We start from the raw sequence: 18405 nt of genomic DNA, 5'->3' as shown, positions 1-18405 counted from the left end.
GTCTTCAGGTCACACCTCAAATTCCATTTCATTAAAACTATAACTCTGTTTTCCAACCAGTCCAACCATCATCTTTGTTAGCATTTGTCGAGCACTTACTGTTTCAAGCACTATTCTTTTTTTTTCTGCACTGTGTTTTCATCTGCTGCTTGCAGGCTTTCTCTTGTTGAAGGAGCGGAGGTATCTCACTGCAGTGGCTTCTCTTGTTAGGGAGCACAGGATTTAGGTACTTGGGCTTCATTAGTTGTAGTGTATGGGCTTATTTGCCCCGCGGTATGTGAAGTTTTCCTAGACCAGGGATTGAACCCGTGTCCTCTGCTTTGACAAACAGATTCTTAACCACTAGGCCACCAGGAAAGTCCTCAGGCACTATCCTAAGTGCTTTATTGCAACACTAGTATCACATTTAATCCTTCCAAGCACCCTATAGGGCTTCCCTTGTGGCTCAGCTGGTGAAGAATCCACCTGCAATGCGGGACACCTGGGTTCAATCCCCAGGTTGGGAAGATCCCCTGGAGAAGGAAATGGCAACCTGGAGAATTCCATGGACAGAGGAGAGGGACAGACTACAGTCCATGGAATTGCAGAGTTGGACACGACTGTGCGACTAACTTTCACTTTTCACTTTTCAAGGACTCTGTGAGGCAGGTACTGATATAATCCTCATTTTAGACATTAGGAAGATATGGGACACAGAAGTTAAATAACCCAAGCGCAAGGTGTCATAGTGAGGATGCAAAGCCAGTCAGTCTGGCTCCAGAGCCTGCCTGTGGCCAGGGTGGGACTGCTTCTCTAGAAGATGAAGACAGAGCATGTGTGTGTGTGTTAAGGAGTGTGTGAGTGACTAGCACGAAGGAATGAGAAGGATTTTGTGATGCTATCTCGTCATGTTTCATGTCTGTCCTGTGCATTTTGAATCACATTTTTAAAGGTAAGAAATACTGTTTGACACGTACTTCATAGACAGGCATCAGTGAAAGTGTGGAAGATGGCAGATGGAATTGTCCTCTGGAGCCTTTACTGTATTACCACCAATCACTTTAACACTTAAACAATTCGGAAGATCTTTCCTTCCATCTTCAGCTATCTTATTTTGCTTTGTGTGCATAAAGCTATCTTTATCACACATGAAAACCATTCAATATGAGTCTCAAAGGGCATTTTTGGTTCCCATCCCAACAACTTCTGTTAGAGCAAATGGCAACCAAACTGATAGAATAACAGTGAGATTAAGGGATTAGTATTGATCACAAAGTAATACTTAGTATCAGTTCCCAAAACTTACTCTTTAGCCTAACTCCACTTTGGAGACCTATATCCCTAGGAAAAATATAAGAGAAAAAATTTAAAACACTGGAATATCAAATTGTTGCATAAGCTCTGATATTAAGTCATTGGGGGCATAATGTCCTTTAAAAATGACAAGTGTTGGGACTTCTCTGTGTTCCAGAGGTTAAGACTCCGTACTTCCGCTGCAGGGAGTGAGGGCTTAATTCCTGGTCAGAGAACTAAGATCCTGCATGCTATGCAGCCAAAAAACAAAAAACAACCCCAAAACAACACAGGTGTGAGATGTGGACTTGATATAACTTGTAAAATAATGTCAAACCCTCAAATCCTGTAATCTTGTATGCATAATGATTGCCTGAACTCTGGACACCAAGAAAGATCCAAAGAGGAAACCAACTTGGTGATATGGTAAAGGGTTCATTGGGTTTTGGTTTGGCTGTTTCTTTTGTTACTAAATGGAAACCATGCCCTTCTCTCAGAAGACTGAAGATTCTTATTGGGTAGGTTGAACTGTATCAGCCTGTATCATCTTGCCTAAATTATCCCATTTTTTCCCTCAACTTCTTTCCTTTCAGGATCCTCCTTCTGGAACCCAGAAGGAGAAGGAAGTGCTCACATTTCCCGGCCCCCACCATGGTCTCAGGAGACAGAAGAGAGACTGGGTTATTCCTCCTATCAGCTGCCCAGAAAATGAGAAAGGCCCATTTCCCAAGCAGGTGGTCCAGGTACAGAAAGAAGTTCCCTATTTCTCTGGGAGGGAATTTGGCCGAGAAGGACCTAGGGGAGAAAGGGGAAACATCCAATGTCAGGATCCTTTCTTGCTCATTCATCTCTTTCTGCTTTGTCTCCAGATCAAATCTAACAGGGAGAAAGAAACCAAAGTTTTCTACAGCATCACTGGCCAAGGAGCTAACACACCCCCTGTTGGTGTTTTTATTATTGAAAGAGAAACAGGATGGTTAAAAGTGACACAGCCTCTGGATAGAGAACACATTGCCAAGTACACTGTGAGTGTCTCTTAGAAGCTTGTTAACGATGGGGTTACATGTTTCCAAAATATTTTGGTCAACTCATGTTGATCGTAGATCAGATGCTCTGGACGTTTTAAGAGCTTGACTCCTCTAGACCTGTCAATAAGGAGAAATGACAGGAGAACCTGGGAAAAACTAGGGGCTGTTTTTGTTAGGAATAAAGTTGGGGAGAGTCTCGAGGCATCAAACATGATGGTAGACCCAAGAAGTCAACTTATTCTTGGGATTAAAAGTCCTTGACATAAAGGCAGACAAGCTTCCCTGCTGGCTCAGTGGTAAAGAATCCACCTGCCAATGGCAGGCGATGTCGGCTCAATCTCTGGGTCAGGAAGATCCCCTGGCGGAGGAAATGACAACGCACTCCAGTATTCTTGTCTGGGAAATCCCATGGACAGAAGAACCTGGCGTACTATAGTCCATGGGGTCGCAAAGAGTCAGACACAACTTAGCTACTAAACAATAACGACACAAAGGCAGAGACTGGTGATGATGTTGGAGAACAAAAATCATTTCTGGGCCTTGAGAGCAGTGTGAGCTCAGGGAAGTTGGGAGGTAATGCCTTGATGCCAAGTGCAGAAAGGTCTTGGGTAAACCCTGGACTCAAATGTCCAGAGCAAATCTGACCCTGCTTGGAGTAAGTCAGAGAGTCTCAGGTTTCCACTTTTGTCTCCTAGGCCTGGTCCTCAGCCCCCATGTGGGCAGTGGGGCCCCTGACCTGGTGGGTGTGTTCTCCAGCCCGTGGGTCTTCCCATGTCACGGTCTTAACCAGTGCCATGACCTCACTGAAGCAGCAGCACGTGTGTGGGATAAGTTCTGTGCTGGGGAGTCCTTACTTGAGTGGAAGGGAGTGGGGTCCGGTGGAGTCCATGCTGCTCTGGTCGGACCACTTCTCCCATGTCCTCTTCCCGAGTAACCCTCACTCGGCTCTTGCAGCTCTTCTCTCATGCTGTGTCTTCGAATGGAGAAGCCATTGAGGAGCCTATGGAGATTGTGATCACTGTGACCGACCAGAATGACAACAAGCCCCAGTTCACCCAAGAGGTCTTCAATGGGTCTGTCCTGGAAGGCGCTCTTCCAGGTGCGTCCAGCTACGAGGAGCTCAACACCCACCAAGACAATTTAGATTCTTTGGACCCTCCCCCACTCCAAGTGTTGGGGCTGGCATATGGGATCAGGCCCTTCATAGGCACAGAACTTCTTTGGAAGAAAGTGTGTGTGTAAAATAACCTCCCGACAGAAACATGTAGAAAATGTTTAAGCCCAGTTTAAGAAAGGAGCAATTTGGACTTCCAGATGGTCCAATGGCTAAGACTCCATACTCCAGAGATCCCACGTGCCATAACTGAGACCTGGGGCAGCTAAATAAACAAATATAGAGCAGTTTAAGAACAACCTTCCCTGATTAAGAAATAGATCCTTGGGGACCTCCCTGGTGGTCCAGTGGTTTAGACTCCACACTTCCAATGCAAGGAATGTGAGTGCAAACCTTGATTGGGGAACTAAAGATTCCCCACGCTGTGCAGCCAAGAAAAGGTAACAGATCTTGTTAGCAGTTCACGGCCCCTATACAGTCCTTCCTGATCACATTTTTCTCTCTGTCCCCTAAAGGCAGCCACTACCCTGACTTTTATGGGCTTCCCTTGTGACTCAGCTGGTAAAGAATCCACCTGCAACTTGGGAGACCTGAGTTGGGAAGATCCCTTGGAGAAGGGAAAGGCTACCCACTCCAGTATTCTGGCCTGGAGAATTCCATAGACTGTATAGTCCATGGGGTTGCAAAGAGTCGGACATACCTGAGCGACTTTCACTCTGACTTTTGTGATAATCATTCCCTTACTTTCATTCATCTTTTCTGATGTGTGTACTTAACACTGGGTAACATCTTGTTAGTTTTGCTTACTTTTCTACATGGTGACAAACAGTTTTCTAAGGTGGTTGAACCAATTTACACTCCTACCAGCAATATACATCATGGACTTGTTAGACTTCTTTTTGGCCCGTCTGTTGAGTATGTGATTATATCTTAGTGTAATGTAAAATGGCATTTCTATGATTATTAATGGGCTAAAGAAGCATCATATGTTTGCTGACCATTTGGGTTTCTTTACAACTTGTCTGTTCAAGTCTTTTGCCCTTTTTTTTCCTCTTGGGCTTTTTGTCTATTGGTTCTCTCCTTCTCCCCAACCCCCCGCCACCCCTACCCACCCCACTATTCGATCTGGGGACTTTTACTTCTCCAACCAGAGATTCAACCTAGGCCCTTGGCAGTGAGAGCACAGAGTCCTAACCACTGGACAGCTAGGGAATTCCCTGCCTATTGATTCTTAGGGAGTTATTTCAGTATCCTGGAAACTAGTGCTTTGTCATGAATGTTATAAATATTTCCTTCCACCTTGAAGGCAGTGATCTCAGATGACCATTCTCTCAGGTGGAAATGTGGCTAAGAAGCGAATTGTGGAAATTTCTGGGGTTTTTCTTCTCTTACGCACTATTTACTTAGTGTATGAGACAGAGCAAAAATGTTTCAGTTGAACCAGCTGGGTTCTGGGAACACCATTCATTCATTTGGTAGAATGCTTTCTTCCTCCACTAGCACTTTGGTCGGAATTTTGGAAACTATCAAGTGTAGCTTGACTGAATATTCTTTGCTTCCAGGAACCTCTGTGATGCAGGTCACGGCCACAGATGCAGATGACGACGTGAACACCCACAACGCTGCCATTGCTTACAAAATCCTCACCCAAGAGCCTGTACTGCCACACAACAAAATGTTCACCATCAACAGGGAAACAGGCGTCATCAGTGTGCTCACCACCGGGCTGGACCGGGAGGTCAGGGGTCAGGAGGATCCAGAGGGTGTGGAGGGCAAATACACATTAACTCGATTTCCTGGATGACTTAAAATTCTGCCAAGGCTGGTCGCCACTTAGCATGGTGATGGTCTGAGCTTTGCATCTCAGTATTTGTCTAGAGATTTGGGGCCAGGCAGGCAGGCGGGGTTATTGGCATTTAAGCAGATGGAAAAATAATCTGTTTCTCTGCTGGGAGCTGGGTGGGACCTGATGTAGCTGTGGGTCCTGACTCAGCTGTGTTTGATCTCTGCAGAGTTTTCCCACATACACCCTGATGGTCCAAGCAGCAGACCTTAACGGTGAAGGCTTGAGCTCAACTGCAATGGCCGTGATCACGGTCCTGGACATCAATGATAATGCTCCCAGATTCGACCCGACCACGGTAACCCTGCCACTTCCTAGACAGTCTCCAAAGAAAGGTCCTTGGTTGTTTCCCAGTATCTCAGGGGTGAACCCTTAGGTAACTTTTCCCAGACTAGTCAACTTCAAGCTAAAGAGTAAGTGGGTCAAGGTGCCAGTTGTGTGCCATCCTCAGCGTGGTGCCTGTTGGCCTAGGTTTCTGAAGTTGCAAAATGCACCTCCTGAATCCGTGTCCTCATATTGGGCATCTTGGTAGCAGATCTTACCAAGTTTTATCTATTGAATAAATATCCTCTGGGTTTATACTAGGCACTGTCTTAGACACTGGGCATATTATCACAAACACAGCAGACGATGATTCTGTTCTCATGGAGCTTAGAGTCTAGCTAGGGAGACATTAGACAACTAATTATTGTGTGTAATTTTATTAAATGCAGTCAAGAAGAAGGTACTGAGAACCTGAAACCTTGTTGTGTTCCTTAGAAATCAGCTTAATGGTTAGTAATAGGGATTTGACTCTTAACAGTTTAAACAAATAGGGTTGCCTTTTTCTACACTTGAAGACTCAGAGGTACATAGTCTACTCTGTCAATAGAAACCAAGCCTCCTTTATCCAGTCTCCCTCCATCCTCGGTGCATGGATTCTATCCCCAATGTCACTTTGTGGCCCAAGATGGCACATGGAGCTCCAGCTGTGTCTGTGGCTCGTTCAGAAAGAAGACAAAGGTGAGAGGTGCCTATGACTTTGATGCTAAGTCAAGTTTTATTATTTCTGTGGAGACCCAGCCCATAAATTTAATTTACCTCTCATTAGCTACTGCTGTCCGCAAAGGAACACTGGAAATACAGTCTTTTACCAGGGCATGTTGCCGCCATGAACCATGTATTAACATTAGAGAAGAAGAGGAGAATGGATATTCAGTAGACAGCAGTGTCTGCCACCCTACCCTAGGCTTTATGAGTTTAAGAGAAGCTTCGGAGAGACAGTTTGATGCCCCGAATCAAGAGAAAGCTTGCTGCATAGCAAGAACTGAAAAATAGTGTAGTGAGCCAAATGAAACTGCCTCCTACAGAACCTTGTGAACTGAATTTAGAATTTCAGGATGTATCCTAAGTGCAGTAGGATGTTATCAAAGGGCAGGAGGCTATAATGGCCCGACTTTTATGAAAATTACTGGTACCACTGAGAGCGATGGGAGCAGAGGGGAGTAGGGGATAAACGACAGTGTCAGCAATTGGGCCATAGTGTGCTGAGGGGTGTGGACAGGCAGGGCCCTGGCTCTTTCAGGCACTCACAGGGCACCTAAGTGCCGGCTGCTCCACTGACAGGAAATAAGGGTCGTGCTGGTAGAGTGGGCACTTCTTCCAAGACTCTTCTCAAAGCTTGGGCTCAAGAAAGGACTCCTTTAGCCCCCTGAATCCTGGCTCCACTGCTGGGTCTGAGTACATCCTAAGTGACCCATCTTTTCTTTGCTCCTCAGTACGTGGGTTCGGTGCCTGAGAACGAGGCTAACGTGGCCATCACCACACTCACAGTGACTGATGCTGACGTCCCCAACACCCCGGCATGGGAGGCTGTTTACACAGTATTAAACGATAATGAGAAGCAATTTATCGTCGTCACAGACCCAGTCACCAATGAAGGCACTCTGAAAACAGCTAAGGTTTGTATGGTTTCTTCAAGATGCAGAAATTGACCACCCAGCCAATGACCCTTGTCCCTGATACCTTCTCCAGTGTAGTCGGGCATGGCCTGGGTGGAGTGGGGGTAGATGGCTCTCCCAGTTTCCAGTGGGCCATTTGGGGTTTGCAGTGACTCTTTGTGGAGAAGGCAATGGCACCCCACTCCAGTACTCTTGCCTGGAAAATACCATGGATGGAGGAGCCTGGTAGGCTACAGTCCATGGGGTCACTAAGAGTCGGACACAACTGAGCGACTTCACTTTCACTTTTCCCTTTCATGCACTGGAGAAGGAAATGGCAACCCACTCCAGTATTCTTGCCTGGAGAATCCCGGGGATGGCGGAGCTTGGTGGGCTGCCGTCTATGGGGTCGCACAGAGTCGGACATGACTGAAGCGACTTAGCAGCAGCAGCAGCAGCAGCAGCAGCAGCATTGACTCTTTGGGCTCATGTGGGAAGTCAGGAAGCTCCCACATAGCACTCTATGTGCTTTTTTTTTTTTTTTTTTTTTGCCCACACCTCATGACTTGTGGGATTTTAGTTCCCTGACGAGGGGTTGAACCTGGGCCCTTGGCAGTGAGAGCCTAGGGTCCTAACTACTGGACTACCAGGAAATTCCCCAGGAAATACCATTTTTAAAACTACAATTTTTTTTAAAGCTGGCTTATTTTGTATTGGGGTATAGCCAATAAATAGTATTTGGTAGCTTCAGGTGAACAACGAAGAGACTTAGCCATACATATCTGTCTCTTTTAATACACTCTTTGTCTGAAACATTTGGCCATTTCCCCCCCAATTGTTTTACAGTTGAGAAGAAAAATGATTTATGGTTACTGCTATTTTGCTAGATGACTTTAGAAGTGGGACAGATATGCCTGTGAAAAATGTCTAGGGAACTCAAACCCTAAGAAGCTGAGTGATTTCCTTCTTGAAGTTAGTCAAAGAGTTAGCGAATGCCAGGATTAGCCCCAGAGGTTTGACCTCCCCTTGAGCAAGTGAGGAGCTGCTTCATTTCTGAATCACTTAGTACATAGTCTTTTCTCCCACTAAACATTTGATGTCAAGGTTTTCTCATGTTACTCTGTCAAAAAAAGAAAGAAGGTCGTCATTTGAGTTCCCTTCATGTACAAGGTCCTTCATAAAAGTTCCAGTTTATTCCTTGTTTTGAGGCCTCTGCAAGATAGTTTCTCTTCCTACCTATTTATATGTGGAAACAGACCCTGAGGTCAAATTGCTTAAATCACACAGCTGGGAAATGTCCTGGCCAGGATTTGAGCCCACTGCTGACTGGTTCTGAACTTCATGTTTTTGCCACTAAACTTACTGGGGTTAAAGAGATGGCAGGCAGGGTTGTCTGTCTATCTGCTGCCATGCAAACAGCTTGTCAGCATAGGATATGAACATTCTTACTGGTCTTGGGTTAGTAAATGACTCAGTGGGCTATGTTTATTAACAGAGGCTTCCCACTTGAGATTTCATGTAATTCATCTTTATTCTCTTCCTGGGGACCTCACCGTGAATCCGGTTGCATATTAGTCATTGGGAGCTTTTTAAAAATACCAGCATCCAGACCCCAGCCTCAGAGATTCCTATTCACTGGCTCTGGGGTTAGGACCCAGGCATCTGTTTTCTTTAAAAGTTCTCAAGGGAATTTCTTGGCAGTCCAATGCCTAGGATTCTGTGCTCTCGCTGCCAAGGGCCCAGGTTCAGTCCCTGATGGGGGAACCAATATCCCACAAGCTGCATGGCCAAAAAAAAAGTTCTCAAGTTAATTCTTTTCCTTTATAAAATTTTTTAAATTTATTTGGCTGTGCTGGGTCTTAGTTGTGGCATGTGGGATCTCATTCCCTAATCACGGATTGGACCCAGGCCCCCTGCACTGGGAGCTCAGAGCCTCTGCCACTGAATCAGCAGGGAAGTCCCTCAAGTTAATTCTTACTACAGCCATATTTCAGAACCACTGATATATTGCTAACCAAAAAGGATTTAATGTGTATGTGTTTTTTTTAACATAGAATGTATTTTTTTAAACTTGGTTGTTCTGTTCTTTAGGGCTTGGATTTTGAGGCCAAGCAGCAGTACATCCTGTACGTGGCGGTGACAAATGTGGCCCCCTTTGAAGTCACTCTCCCCACTTCCACAGCCACCGTCACTGTGGATGTGATAGATGTGAATGAAGCCCCCATCTTTGTGCCTCCTCAAAAGAGAGTGGAAGTGCCCGAGGACTTCGGCGTGGGCCTGGAGATCACATCCTATACCGCCCGGGAGCCAGACACGTTTATGGAACAGAAGATCACGTAAGTGTGAGGGGCTTTGCATAGACTTGGAGCAACTGGGTGTGTGCATATGTATGTATCTAAACTATTTTGTTCGTGACATTTTATCATCGTTTGTCTGTGTAAGACCTTTCTCTTTGACTTGCTTGCTTATTTATTAAATATTTATTTGGCTGCATCAGGTCTTAGTTACAATACATAGGATCTTTGTTGCACATGTGGAATCTTTTTTTTTTTTTTTAACTTTTTATTTTGCATTGGGGTATAGCCGATTAACAATGTTGTGATAGTTTCAGGTGAACAGTGAAGGGACTCAGTCATACGTATACGTCATATGTGAAATCTTTCACTGCGTTGTGTGGGCTTCTCTAGTTGGGGTGCATGGACTTAGTTGCCCCACAGCATGTGGGATCTTAGTTCCCCAACCAGGGATCAAATTGTGTCACTTGCGTTGGAAGGCAGATTCTTAACCACTGAACCACCAAGGAAGTCCCTGGCTTATTTTTTTTTTTTTGTCTGCTTTTTGCCCCCATTTCCCACACCTTTTCCATTTCTTCCATAGTCAGCCATTGTAGATTTACTGTGCTTCTCTCACAAAGTGTAATAAGGAATGTGGTTTTAATTTATATACATAGCATTGTGTTGAAAGTAGCTTACTGTTTCTTTTTTTCCTCTAACTTGGAAGATACCTCTGTAATGTAAATCACAGCCACAGATGCTGAAACCACACAGACAAATCAACCTACAACAATACTCTTGCGGCCGTGTATGGAAAAGAACGTTCTTCTTTTGAGGGCTGGGTCTGATTGCATGCTTGGTGCTCCAGTGTGACGATGGTGGAAGCACAAAGGGAAGACCATTAGCACAAATCCAAGCAGGGCACATCTGGGTCTTGTTAGTAAGGGCATGTTTTCCAGGGATAACAAAGACCTTGATCAGTATGCCCACTTCTTCTTCTCAGAGAGAGATTCCTGTCAGTTAATATTTACTTTAGAGGAAACTGTCAGAAAGCTCTGAACTACTAAGAAAAAGTTATGCAAATCCGGAGTAGAGTCAGGTTTAGTGATTAACTGAGAATATTCATGTTTAGGGGAGGGGTGTTTGTGTTCTAGTGTCATTGCCTGTAACTTGTATGTAAACTGGACAAGAAGAGTTTAAGTGCAACCTCAACTTTTGAGGTTATCCTGGCAGCCTTATTGGAATGACTCATAAATGCCTTTAAACTGTGCGTGTGCATGGTACAGGATGGACCAGGTAAAGGTTCCAGGTAGTGATCCTCACGGCTGCTAAAAGCAATGGGATTAAGGATAATGAGAAGTTTTTAATGGAGGAACTCAGCTGGGATCATCTAAACCTCCTGATAGATTTTAACATCTACTGAAAAAGCAAGGACAGCCCACTACGACGTGCCACTCAGTGTGATTCAACAGCATGTACAACTTAAAACTGAAACAGAATCTAATCAAGCCTTAGGATCTGATTTAGATGCAGTGCAGAGAATGAACAAGTTAAATGCCACAAGGAAGCAGTCAGTCAAATACAGAATATGGGAGCTCTATGTCCAATGACCCAGTTTCTTCAACAGATAATGACAAAAGGGTGAGGGTCTTAATCTTCCACAGATTAAGGATATTAATTAAGAGACAAATCAACCAACTGTAATGTGTAGACTATGCTTGAAGACAGATTCAAACAATCCAACTATAAAAAACAGCCTTGAGGCAAATAGAGAAACTTGCATAGAAATAGAAATAGAATAGACATTATTAAGTACTTACTATTTTTGCTAGGCATGTTAGTGACATGATATTGTAGGATTTTTGTTTTGCAAGTAAAGCCTGGGATTCTATGCTTTCCAGGCTATGTGGATACTTTAGCTTGTGGTAGCGAAACAGATGTTCAAAGCATCTATTTGAGGGGAGTTCAAGGACCAAGTCTTAATAATGTTTGCAGAGACCCTTACCCCTGGAATAAAGACCACTCTGTATATGTAGTTCATTGCTGTGTACTTCTTAGGTCTTGAGGATAAGTCCATGATTATCCAGGACCCTTTCGTCCTTCAATTTCTTTATTTCCCTTTCTGAGCCTTTCCATGACCCTGATAGGTAACTGGGCAGTGTATCTGTTTCTCATGCTTATGTTTCTTCTGATTCTGGTATTCCTAATAAGATGCTGCTTAACAAGATTTTCTTGGCATTTTTATTTATTTATTTATCTTTGACTGTGTAAGACCAGAAGGAACTTTACCCTCCCTGGCACCTCCCATTAAATACCAATAGTGCAACACACCTCCAAGTCACTGTGTCAACACAGATCTCCAGATGCTCATGGCAGAGATGCTGGGTGCCATATTGTGACCAGTTGAGAACTACTGTACCCTTTGGGGACTGGTCTGAGAGAAACTAAAGAAATGTGATGTCTGGGACTTCCCTGGTGGTCCAGTGGTTAAGAATCAGCCTTGCAATGCAGGAAACATGGGTTCAATTCCTGGTTGGGGAACTAAGATCCTACTTGGCACATGCAGAGCAGCTAAGCCCAAGTGCCACAACTAACGAGCCTGCACTCCACAGCTAGAGAGTCCACACACCGCAACGAAAGGTCCTGAGTGCCACAACTGAGACCTGGAGCGGCCAAGTAAGTAAATTAAAAACAAAACAAAAAACATGGCCACAAACTGTTTAAAAAGAAAAGAAAGAAATCTGACATTTAAATGCTGTGTCTGATCCTGGATTAGATTCTGAATTGGGCAGGGGTGAGTGGGGATGCTATGAAGGACAGTTCTGAGGAAGCCGACAGTTTGAATATGTACCATGTATGAAGTGATGTTTCCTGAAATTGAAAATCAAATTATAGTTACATAAGAGAATGTCTCTGTTATTAGGAGAAAACAAACTGAAGTATTCATCAGTAAAGGAACATGGTGTCTGCAACTTATTCTCAAATGGTTTAGCAAAACAAGAATTTATGTCTATATGTGCATCAACTTATGTATACGGCAAAATACTGACAGTCGGTGAATCTGGGTGAAGGGTACGTGGATGGTCCTCAAACCTTTCTGGCAGAATTTCTATAGATGTGACTTTTTTTTTTTTTAATGAAATAGGGAAGCAAAGTATATATCAACAAAGAGGAACCTTCACCTTCTTCAGCTATCTGCTGTTCGCTGTTCCTGTTCTAAACTAGAGCTTGTGTCTTTCCAGGTATCGGATCTGGAGGGACGCTGCCAACTGGCTGGAGATTAATCCAGACACAGGTGCCATTTCCACTCGGGCTGAGTTGGACAGAGAGGATGTCGAGCATGTGAAGAACAGCACGTACACGGCCCTCATTATAGCCACTGACAATGGTGAGGATGCCCCTACCATCAAGTGTTTGCCGTCTCCCGCTTCTGAATAGCTTACCTCCTTGCCCCTGTCCTTTTGGAGGCATGAGTTCTTTATTTTTCTTTCATTCTTAAAGCATTCTCAAAACAATTGTCCAAAGTGGACAGAATTTAGGTCAAGCAAAAGTTCCTTTTTACCACTGGCTCTGTAACCCCATGGGAGCCAGACGGCCTGGGCTTAGATCCTAGGACCAAAGCTTAATACCTGTGTGAACTTGAACTTATTACCTAATTTTTATGTCTCTTACTTCTTTTATCTGACAAAATGATAATATCCTATCTAGGTTAAATTTACGTAGAAGTGTTTGGAAGAGTGCCTGCTAATCTATTCTATCCTCTGTAAGGACTGTCATTTATTTGTATTATCATCACCATTAGTAAAGTGTGGCTCCTTCCAGACTCTGTGTATTTGAATACATTTATATACATATGGAAATATGGTTTGTTATAAAACTACTGTCTGGTTTATAGCCTAACTTTGTTTTTATTACAGAAAAACCCATTATCATATGCGTGTTTTAATTTTTTCCCCTTGAATATATGCCTTGAAGACACAGAGATCTATCTTGGCACATTGTAGATCTGCCTCTTTTCAGTAAAACGTTATGTGGATGATTCTTTACCAGCTGAGCTACCAGGGAAGCCCTATGTGGATATAGCATAATTTAACCGTTCACACACTAAAAAACAGTAGGGTTGTTTCCAGTTCTCCATTATTTCTGTGAATGATAGTAAACATCTTTGTACAGGCCTCTGGGGGGAAGTCTTTCCCTCAGATAAATATTCAGAAGAGGAATTACTGGTAAAGAGAACAGCTAGTTCCTCTGGTTAAGTGTCTTTCCCTCTCTCTCCCCAATGGACATTGTGCTTAGTGAAATAAACCAGTCACAAAGTGACAAATGCTGTGTGATTCCACTTAAATGAGATATTAATGTGGTCAGATTCATAGGAACAAAGTAGAATGGTGGTTCCCAGGAACTGGAAGGGGAAATGAGAAATTGTTTAGTGGGTACAGAATTCAGTTTTGTGAGATAAAGTTATGGAGAGCTGTTTTACTACATGTGATTATACCAACATTATTGAACTGTACATTTAAAAAATGGTTAAAATGGTAAATTTCTTTAATTCATAATTTTTTTTAAGAGGTTAAAAAAAATCACTACAGCCACCCAGGTATAAATATTTATGGATTTGAAATATATTCCTCTGGGCTTTTTTCCCCTGTGATTCCTTGAGGACCTTCCTTTTGTATTACCAAGTGCTATGTCAGGATGTGAAAGAAATACAAACAGAAATATGTACAAATCTCCAAATTTTATTTGAAAATCGATTTGCAGTGATTTTAAAAGGCTCAACTCTGTGATAATGACCCTAAAGCCTTGGAAGTTCAGAGAAGGTGAATGAGTAGGGGGTGATGAGGAATTTTTTTTTTTTTCTTTAATTTATTTATTTGGCTGCGTCAGATCTTAGTTTCCGCATGTAGGATCTTCAGTCTTCCTTGTGGCATGCAGGTTTTTAATTGTGGCATGTGGGATCTAGTTCCCTGACCAGGGATCAAACCTGTGAACCCCGCATTGGGAGCACAGATTCTTTGCCACTGGACCACCTGGGGAAGTCCTGTGATGAGAAATTTTTAGAGTGGTTTAAAATATATATTTTTTAAGTTTCATTGAAGTATAATTGGCTTATAATGTATTAATTTCTTCTGTACAGCAGAGTGACTTAGTTATATACATATATATTCTTTTTCATATTATTTTCCATTGTGATTTGCAATAGGATATTGAATACAGCTCCCTGTGCTATACTGTAGGACCTTGTTGTTTACCCATCCTATATGTAATAGTTTGCCTCTGCTAATCTGAAGCTCATCTCATTCCTTCCCTTCCCTACCCACCTCCCACCCTGGCATAGAGAGGATAAATTTAATGGATGAATAAAGTTATATATGAAGACTGAGGGAGTCCTTGGTGTGAGGAATAACTTGAGTAACTGTTATCAAAGTGAGGAATAAGCAAGTCAGAGGTCTGCCCATCCAGGAGTTGAGGATGGCTGGGGACCGGCAGGATGGGCAGCTCTGGAGGGCAGCTTGGGGTTTGGTGCTGTAGCCCTGAAGAGCTGGAGCAAGATTTGGATTTGGTCTAATGGGAGGCAGTAGGGATTCATTGGTGATCCTGAGCTGTGACATTTCCTCTGTACTAGGTTCTCCACCTGCCACTGGGACAGGCACCCTGCTCCTGTTCCTTGATGATGTGAATGACAATGGCCCCATACCAGAACCCCGGGCCATGGACTTCTGCCAGAGGAATCCCGAGCCTCACATCATCAACATCATTGATCCCGATCTCCCCCCGAACACCTCCCCCTTCACAGCAGAACTCACACATGGGGCGAGTGTCAACTGGACCGTTGAGTACAATGACCGAGGTGGGCACCGGAGTCTTTCTTATTTTGGAAACTTTGCTCTGACCCTCTGCTTCCCTTCCCCCCACCCTTCTGAATTTTGCTTCTCAGTATCCACTTGTCATCCCTTTTAAGGCATGTTTCCTGGACCCTTCTACATTTGTGACATTGAACCAAAGGTCCTTTTGTGTTTCTCCCATCTGAGTCTGTGACATGCTGCCCATTAAGCTGCAGCTCAAATAGTTGTCATCTTCACTCGGTTTTGGAATGTCTCTAGTTCCTTAATCATTTTAGTCTGGAATGAACTTTTTCTCTCCCAATCCCCTCATTTTTGTTGCTTCCTCCAGAACGTGAGTCTCTTATTTTGAAGCCAAAGAAAACCTTAGAGGTGGGTGACCACAAAATCAATCTCAAGCTCATAGACAACCAGAACAAAGACCAGGTGACCACACTTGATGTGCACGTGTGTGACTGTGATGGGATCGTCAGCAACTGCAGGAAGGCCACGCCTTTTGCCGAAGCAGGATTGCAAGTTCCTGCCATCCTGGGGATCCTCGGAGGCATCCTTGCTTTTCTGAGTAAGTACTGCTGGCAAGTGTTCCAGCCTTTTGCTTCTACAATGTTAACTGTATATAGCCCAAGATCAGATGAAAATCTTGAAAATTAATGAATAGATTTTAAAGCTTAAGATAAGGAGTTTGCCAAGTTATTTTTTTTGCAGTCATTTATTTTCAATTTTTAAATTTTTTGATGTTTTTTCATTGTGTGCTATGTGATTTTATAGTCTGTGCCCCACCCCCATAACTGAATAAGAATAATATGTACGTATCAATCACCTTGAGGCTGACACAGCCCTGGTCACAAACCATCAATGGCTCTAACTCACTCAGAATCAAAGCCATAGTCCCTCCAGAGGTCTGCATGAGGTCCCTCCGCTGACCACCCACCCCCCAACTTCTTTCTCCCTCGATGACCCTGCTACAACCACGCTGACCTCGCCTTTCCTTAATCACACTAATTTGCTCCTGCTGTAAGGCCTTTACCTGGACCATTTCTGCTCCTGGAGTACTTTGCCCCAGATTTTGAGAAATGACTGATGGGTTTAAGGTCCAATTAAAGACCACACTTGAGGTCACATGTAATTGTCTACTGTGTTATGCTGCATGTATTAACTTCAGGGTTGTGAGGACATGTAAGTTGCCTAACAGCCGTCTATCCAGTCTGTGCCGGCTGCTGCTTACAGCCTTTCTCATCTCTCTCTTCCCTACTCCAGTCCTTATTCTGCTGCTTCTGCTACTCGTTCGGAGGAGAAGGGTGGTCAAAGAGCCCTTACTGCCCCCAGAAGACGACACTCGGGACAATGTGTATTACTATGATGAAGAAGGAGGTGGAGAAGAAGACCAGGTAGGTGTTGAAAACCATGGGACAAAGCTTAATGGCAATCTCTTTATTTGGAGGAAGCAATGATTAGGAGAAGGAAGATATGTAAAATAGTTCCGTGTCCCTTTGTGTATTTTTTTTAAAAGACCTTACCCAAGAAAATAGATGTTGTCATTAACCATCATCATTAATAAACATTGTTAACATTTATTTTGTTCCTGCACTCAGATAAGTTCCATGTGATCCCTGCCTTCTTTGTCCCGGCAAAGTACACTTAACCTTTGCCTCTGTCACATGTTTTAATGTCCCATTGGTCAAAGCAAGTCAAAGGATAAAGCTCCACATGAATGGATTTCTGTTCTTTTCACAGAGGATACGATGGGAAAGGAGTGAATATTTGTTGAATAATAATCTAATAATCATACCCTTTGAAAAGTTCTTAAAACAGTCTCCATCTCTTCCCACAAGTGTTCCTCACAAGGCTTTTATGCTATATTTCCTTCCAGTGCTATTTTGGAGACTCATAGGTTGAGAACTACCATTTCAGGAAAAAAAAAACCCTGCCATTTCAGATTGCATTGGTACATGGTTGTAGATATCATACAGCTGACAGTTGCAGGCCTCATCCAGTACTATACTATGTAAACCATATATGACCCTGTGTTTATGACTGTTTCTATTTTACTCTTTACCTTGTTTTTACTTTTTTCTCTAAAGGACTTTGACTTGAGCCAGCTACATAGGGGCCTGGATGCTCGGCCTGAAGTGACTCGCAATGATGTGGCACCAACCCTCATGAGTGTGCCCCAGTACCGACCCCGCCCTGCCAATCCTGATGAAATTGGAAACTTTATTGATGAAGTAAGTAAGCACTGTCAAAAGTCAAGGCACAACAAGCTCATCTGTAAACTTGGAGAGGAGCAGTTGTGTCAAAAGTGAGAAAAGGTCTTTTAGGTTCTTTCCTTTACCGTGTTTTCATCTTGCATGATCCTCGAGCTACCTCCCTTCCTCCCACCTTTTTTTTTTTTTTTTTTTAATTTGTGCCTCATGTAAATTTCAGAACTAATAGCACTTTGAATTAGTCTTTGGGAATTTGCAAAGTCCATACTGAAAAACTGAGAATTGTTTGAAAGGATTTAATAGAATTAGGAAGGAAAAAGAGATTCAAAGTAGATTCAGTTTGGTTTCACTAATGGGTCTCTTTCCCTGCATTGCACTGGGATGTAATATTAAATGTGTAATCGCAAGGCTACTCGAGGACCAGAAAAATAGCTTCCATTCTGTACACATCAAAAATGCATTCAGCTATAAATACCAGAAGCTTAAATAGATATGATACCTTGTGCAAATAGAAGACTGAGTTAAGTAGTCTAGACTTGAGCATCAACCTTTTCTATGTTTCTGCTGCATGATCTAAGTATGTAGATCCTTGTTCTCATGCTTGTTGCCTCATGATCACAAGATGGCTGCCACGCTTCCAGGCTTTGGGCCTGTTTTCCATTCAAGAAGTAGGAAGGGCAGAACAGAGGACCAAAATCTTTCTAGCAAACTGTTAGGCAAGAAAGAAATTCATCCTACAGGTTGTTAGTCAGGACTTTTAAGTTAATTAGCTTCAGGTAGGATGAGGAAGGAAATGGCAACCCACTCCAGTACTCTTGCCTGGAGAATCCCATGGACGGAGGAGCCTGGTAGGCTTCAGTCCATGGGGTCGCGAAGAGTCGGACACGACTGAGCGACTTCACTTTCACT

The 18405-nt window shown here is 43.4% G+C and overlaps 1 protein-coding gene across 1 annotated transcript in view; it reads left to right on the top strand.

The window, feature by feature from the left end:
• The window catches only part of CDH1 (cadherin 1), a 105144-nt gene that overhangs the window by 83741 nt on the left and 2998 nt on the right, over positions 1-18405 (top strand). Inside the window, exons 7-18 of the mRNA XM_081512815.1 lie at positions 1866-2015; positions 2142-2297; positions 3255-3399; positions 4977-5152; positions 5427-5555; positions 7015-7197; positions 9268-9512; positions 12692-12837; positions 15076-15300; positions 15624-15854; positions 16550-16680; positions 17374-17517. Coding sequence (XP_081368941.1) covers positions 1866-2015; positions 2142-2297; positions 3255-3399; positions 4977-5152; positions 5427-5555; positions 7015-7197; positions 9268-9512; positions 12692-12837; positions 15076-15300; positions 15624-15854; positions 16550-16680; positions 17374-17517 — 2061 coding nt within the window. The remainder of the gene's footprint in view (positions 1-1865; positions 2016-2141; positions 2298-3254; positions 3400-4976; positions 5153-5426; positions 5556-7014; positions 7198-9267; positions 9513-12691; positions 12838-15075; positions 15301-15623; positions 15855-16549; positions 16681-17373; positions 17518-18405) is intronic.

The sequence above is a fragment of the Giraffa tippelskirchi genome, chromosome 7 (genome assembly GCF_054371585.1).
Source record: "Giraffa tippelskirchi isolate mGirTip1 chromosome 7, T2T-mGirTip1v1.2.pri, whole genome shotgun sequence".
Classification (NCBI taxonomy): domain Eukaryota; kingdom Metazoa; phylum Chordata; class Mammalia; order Artiodactyla; family Giraffidae; genus Giraffa; species Giraffa tippelskirchi.
This window is presented reverse-complemented; position numbering and strand designations above follow the sequence as displayed.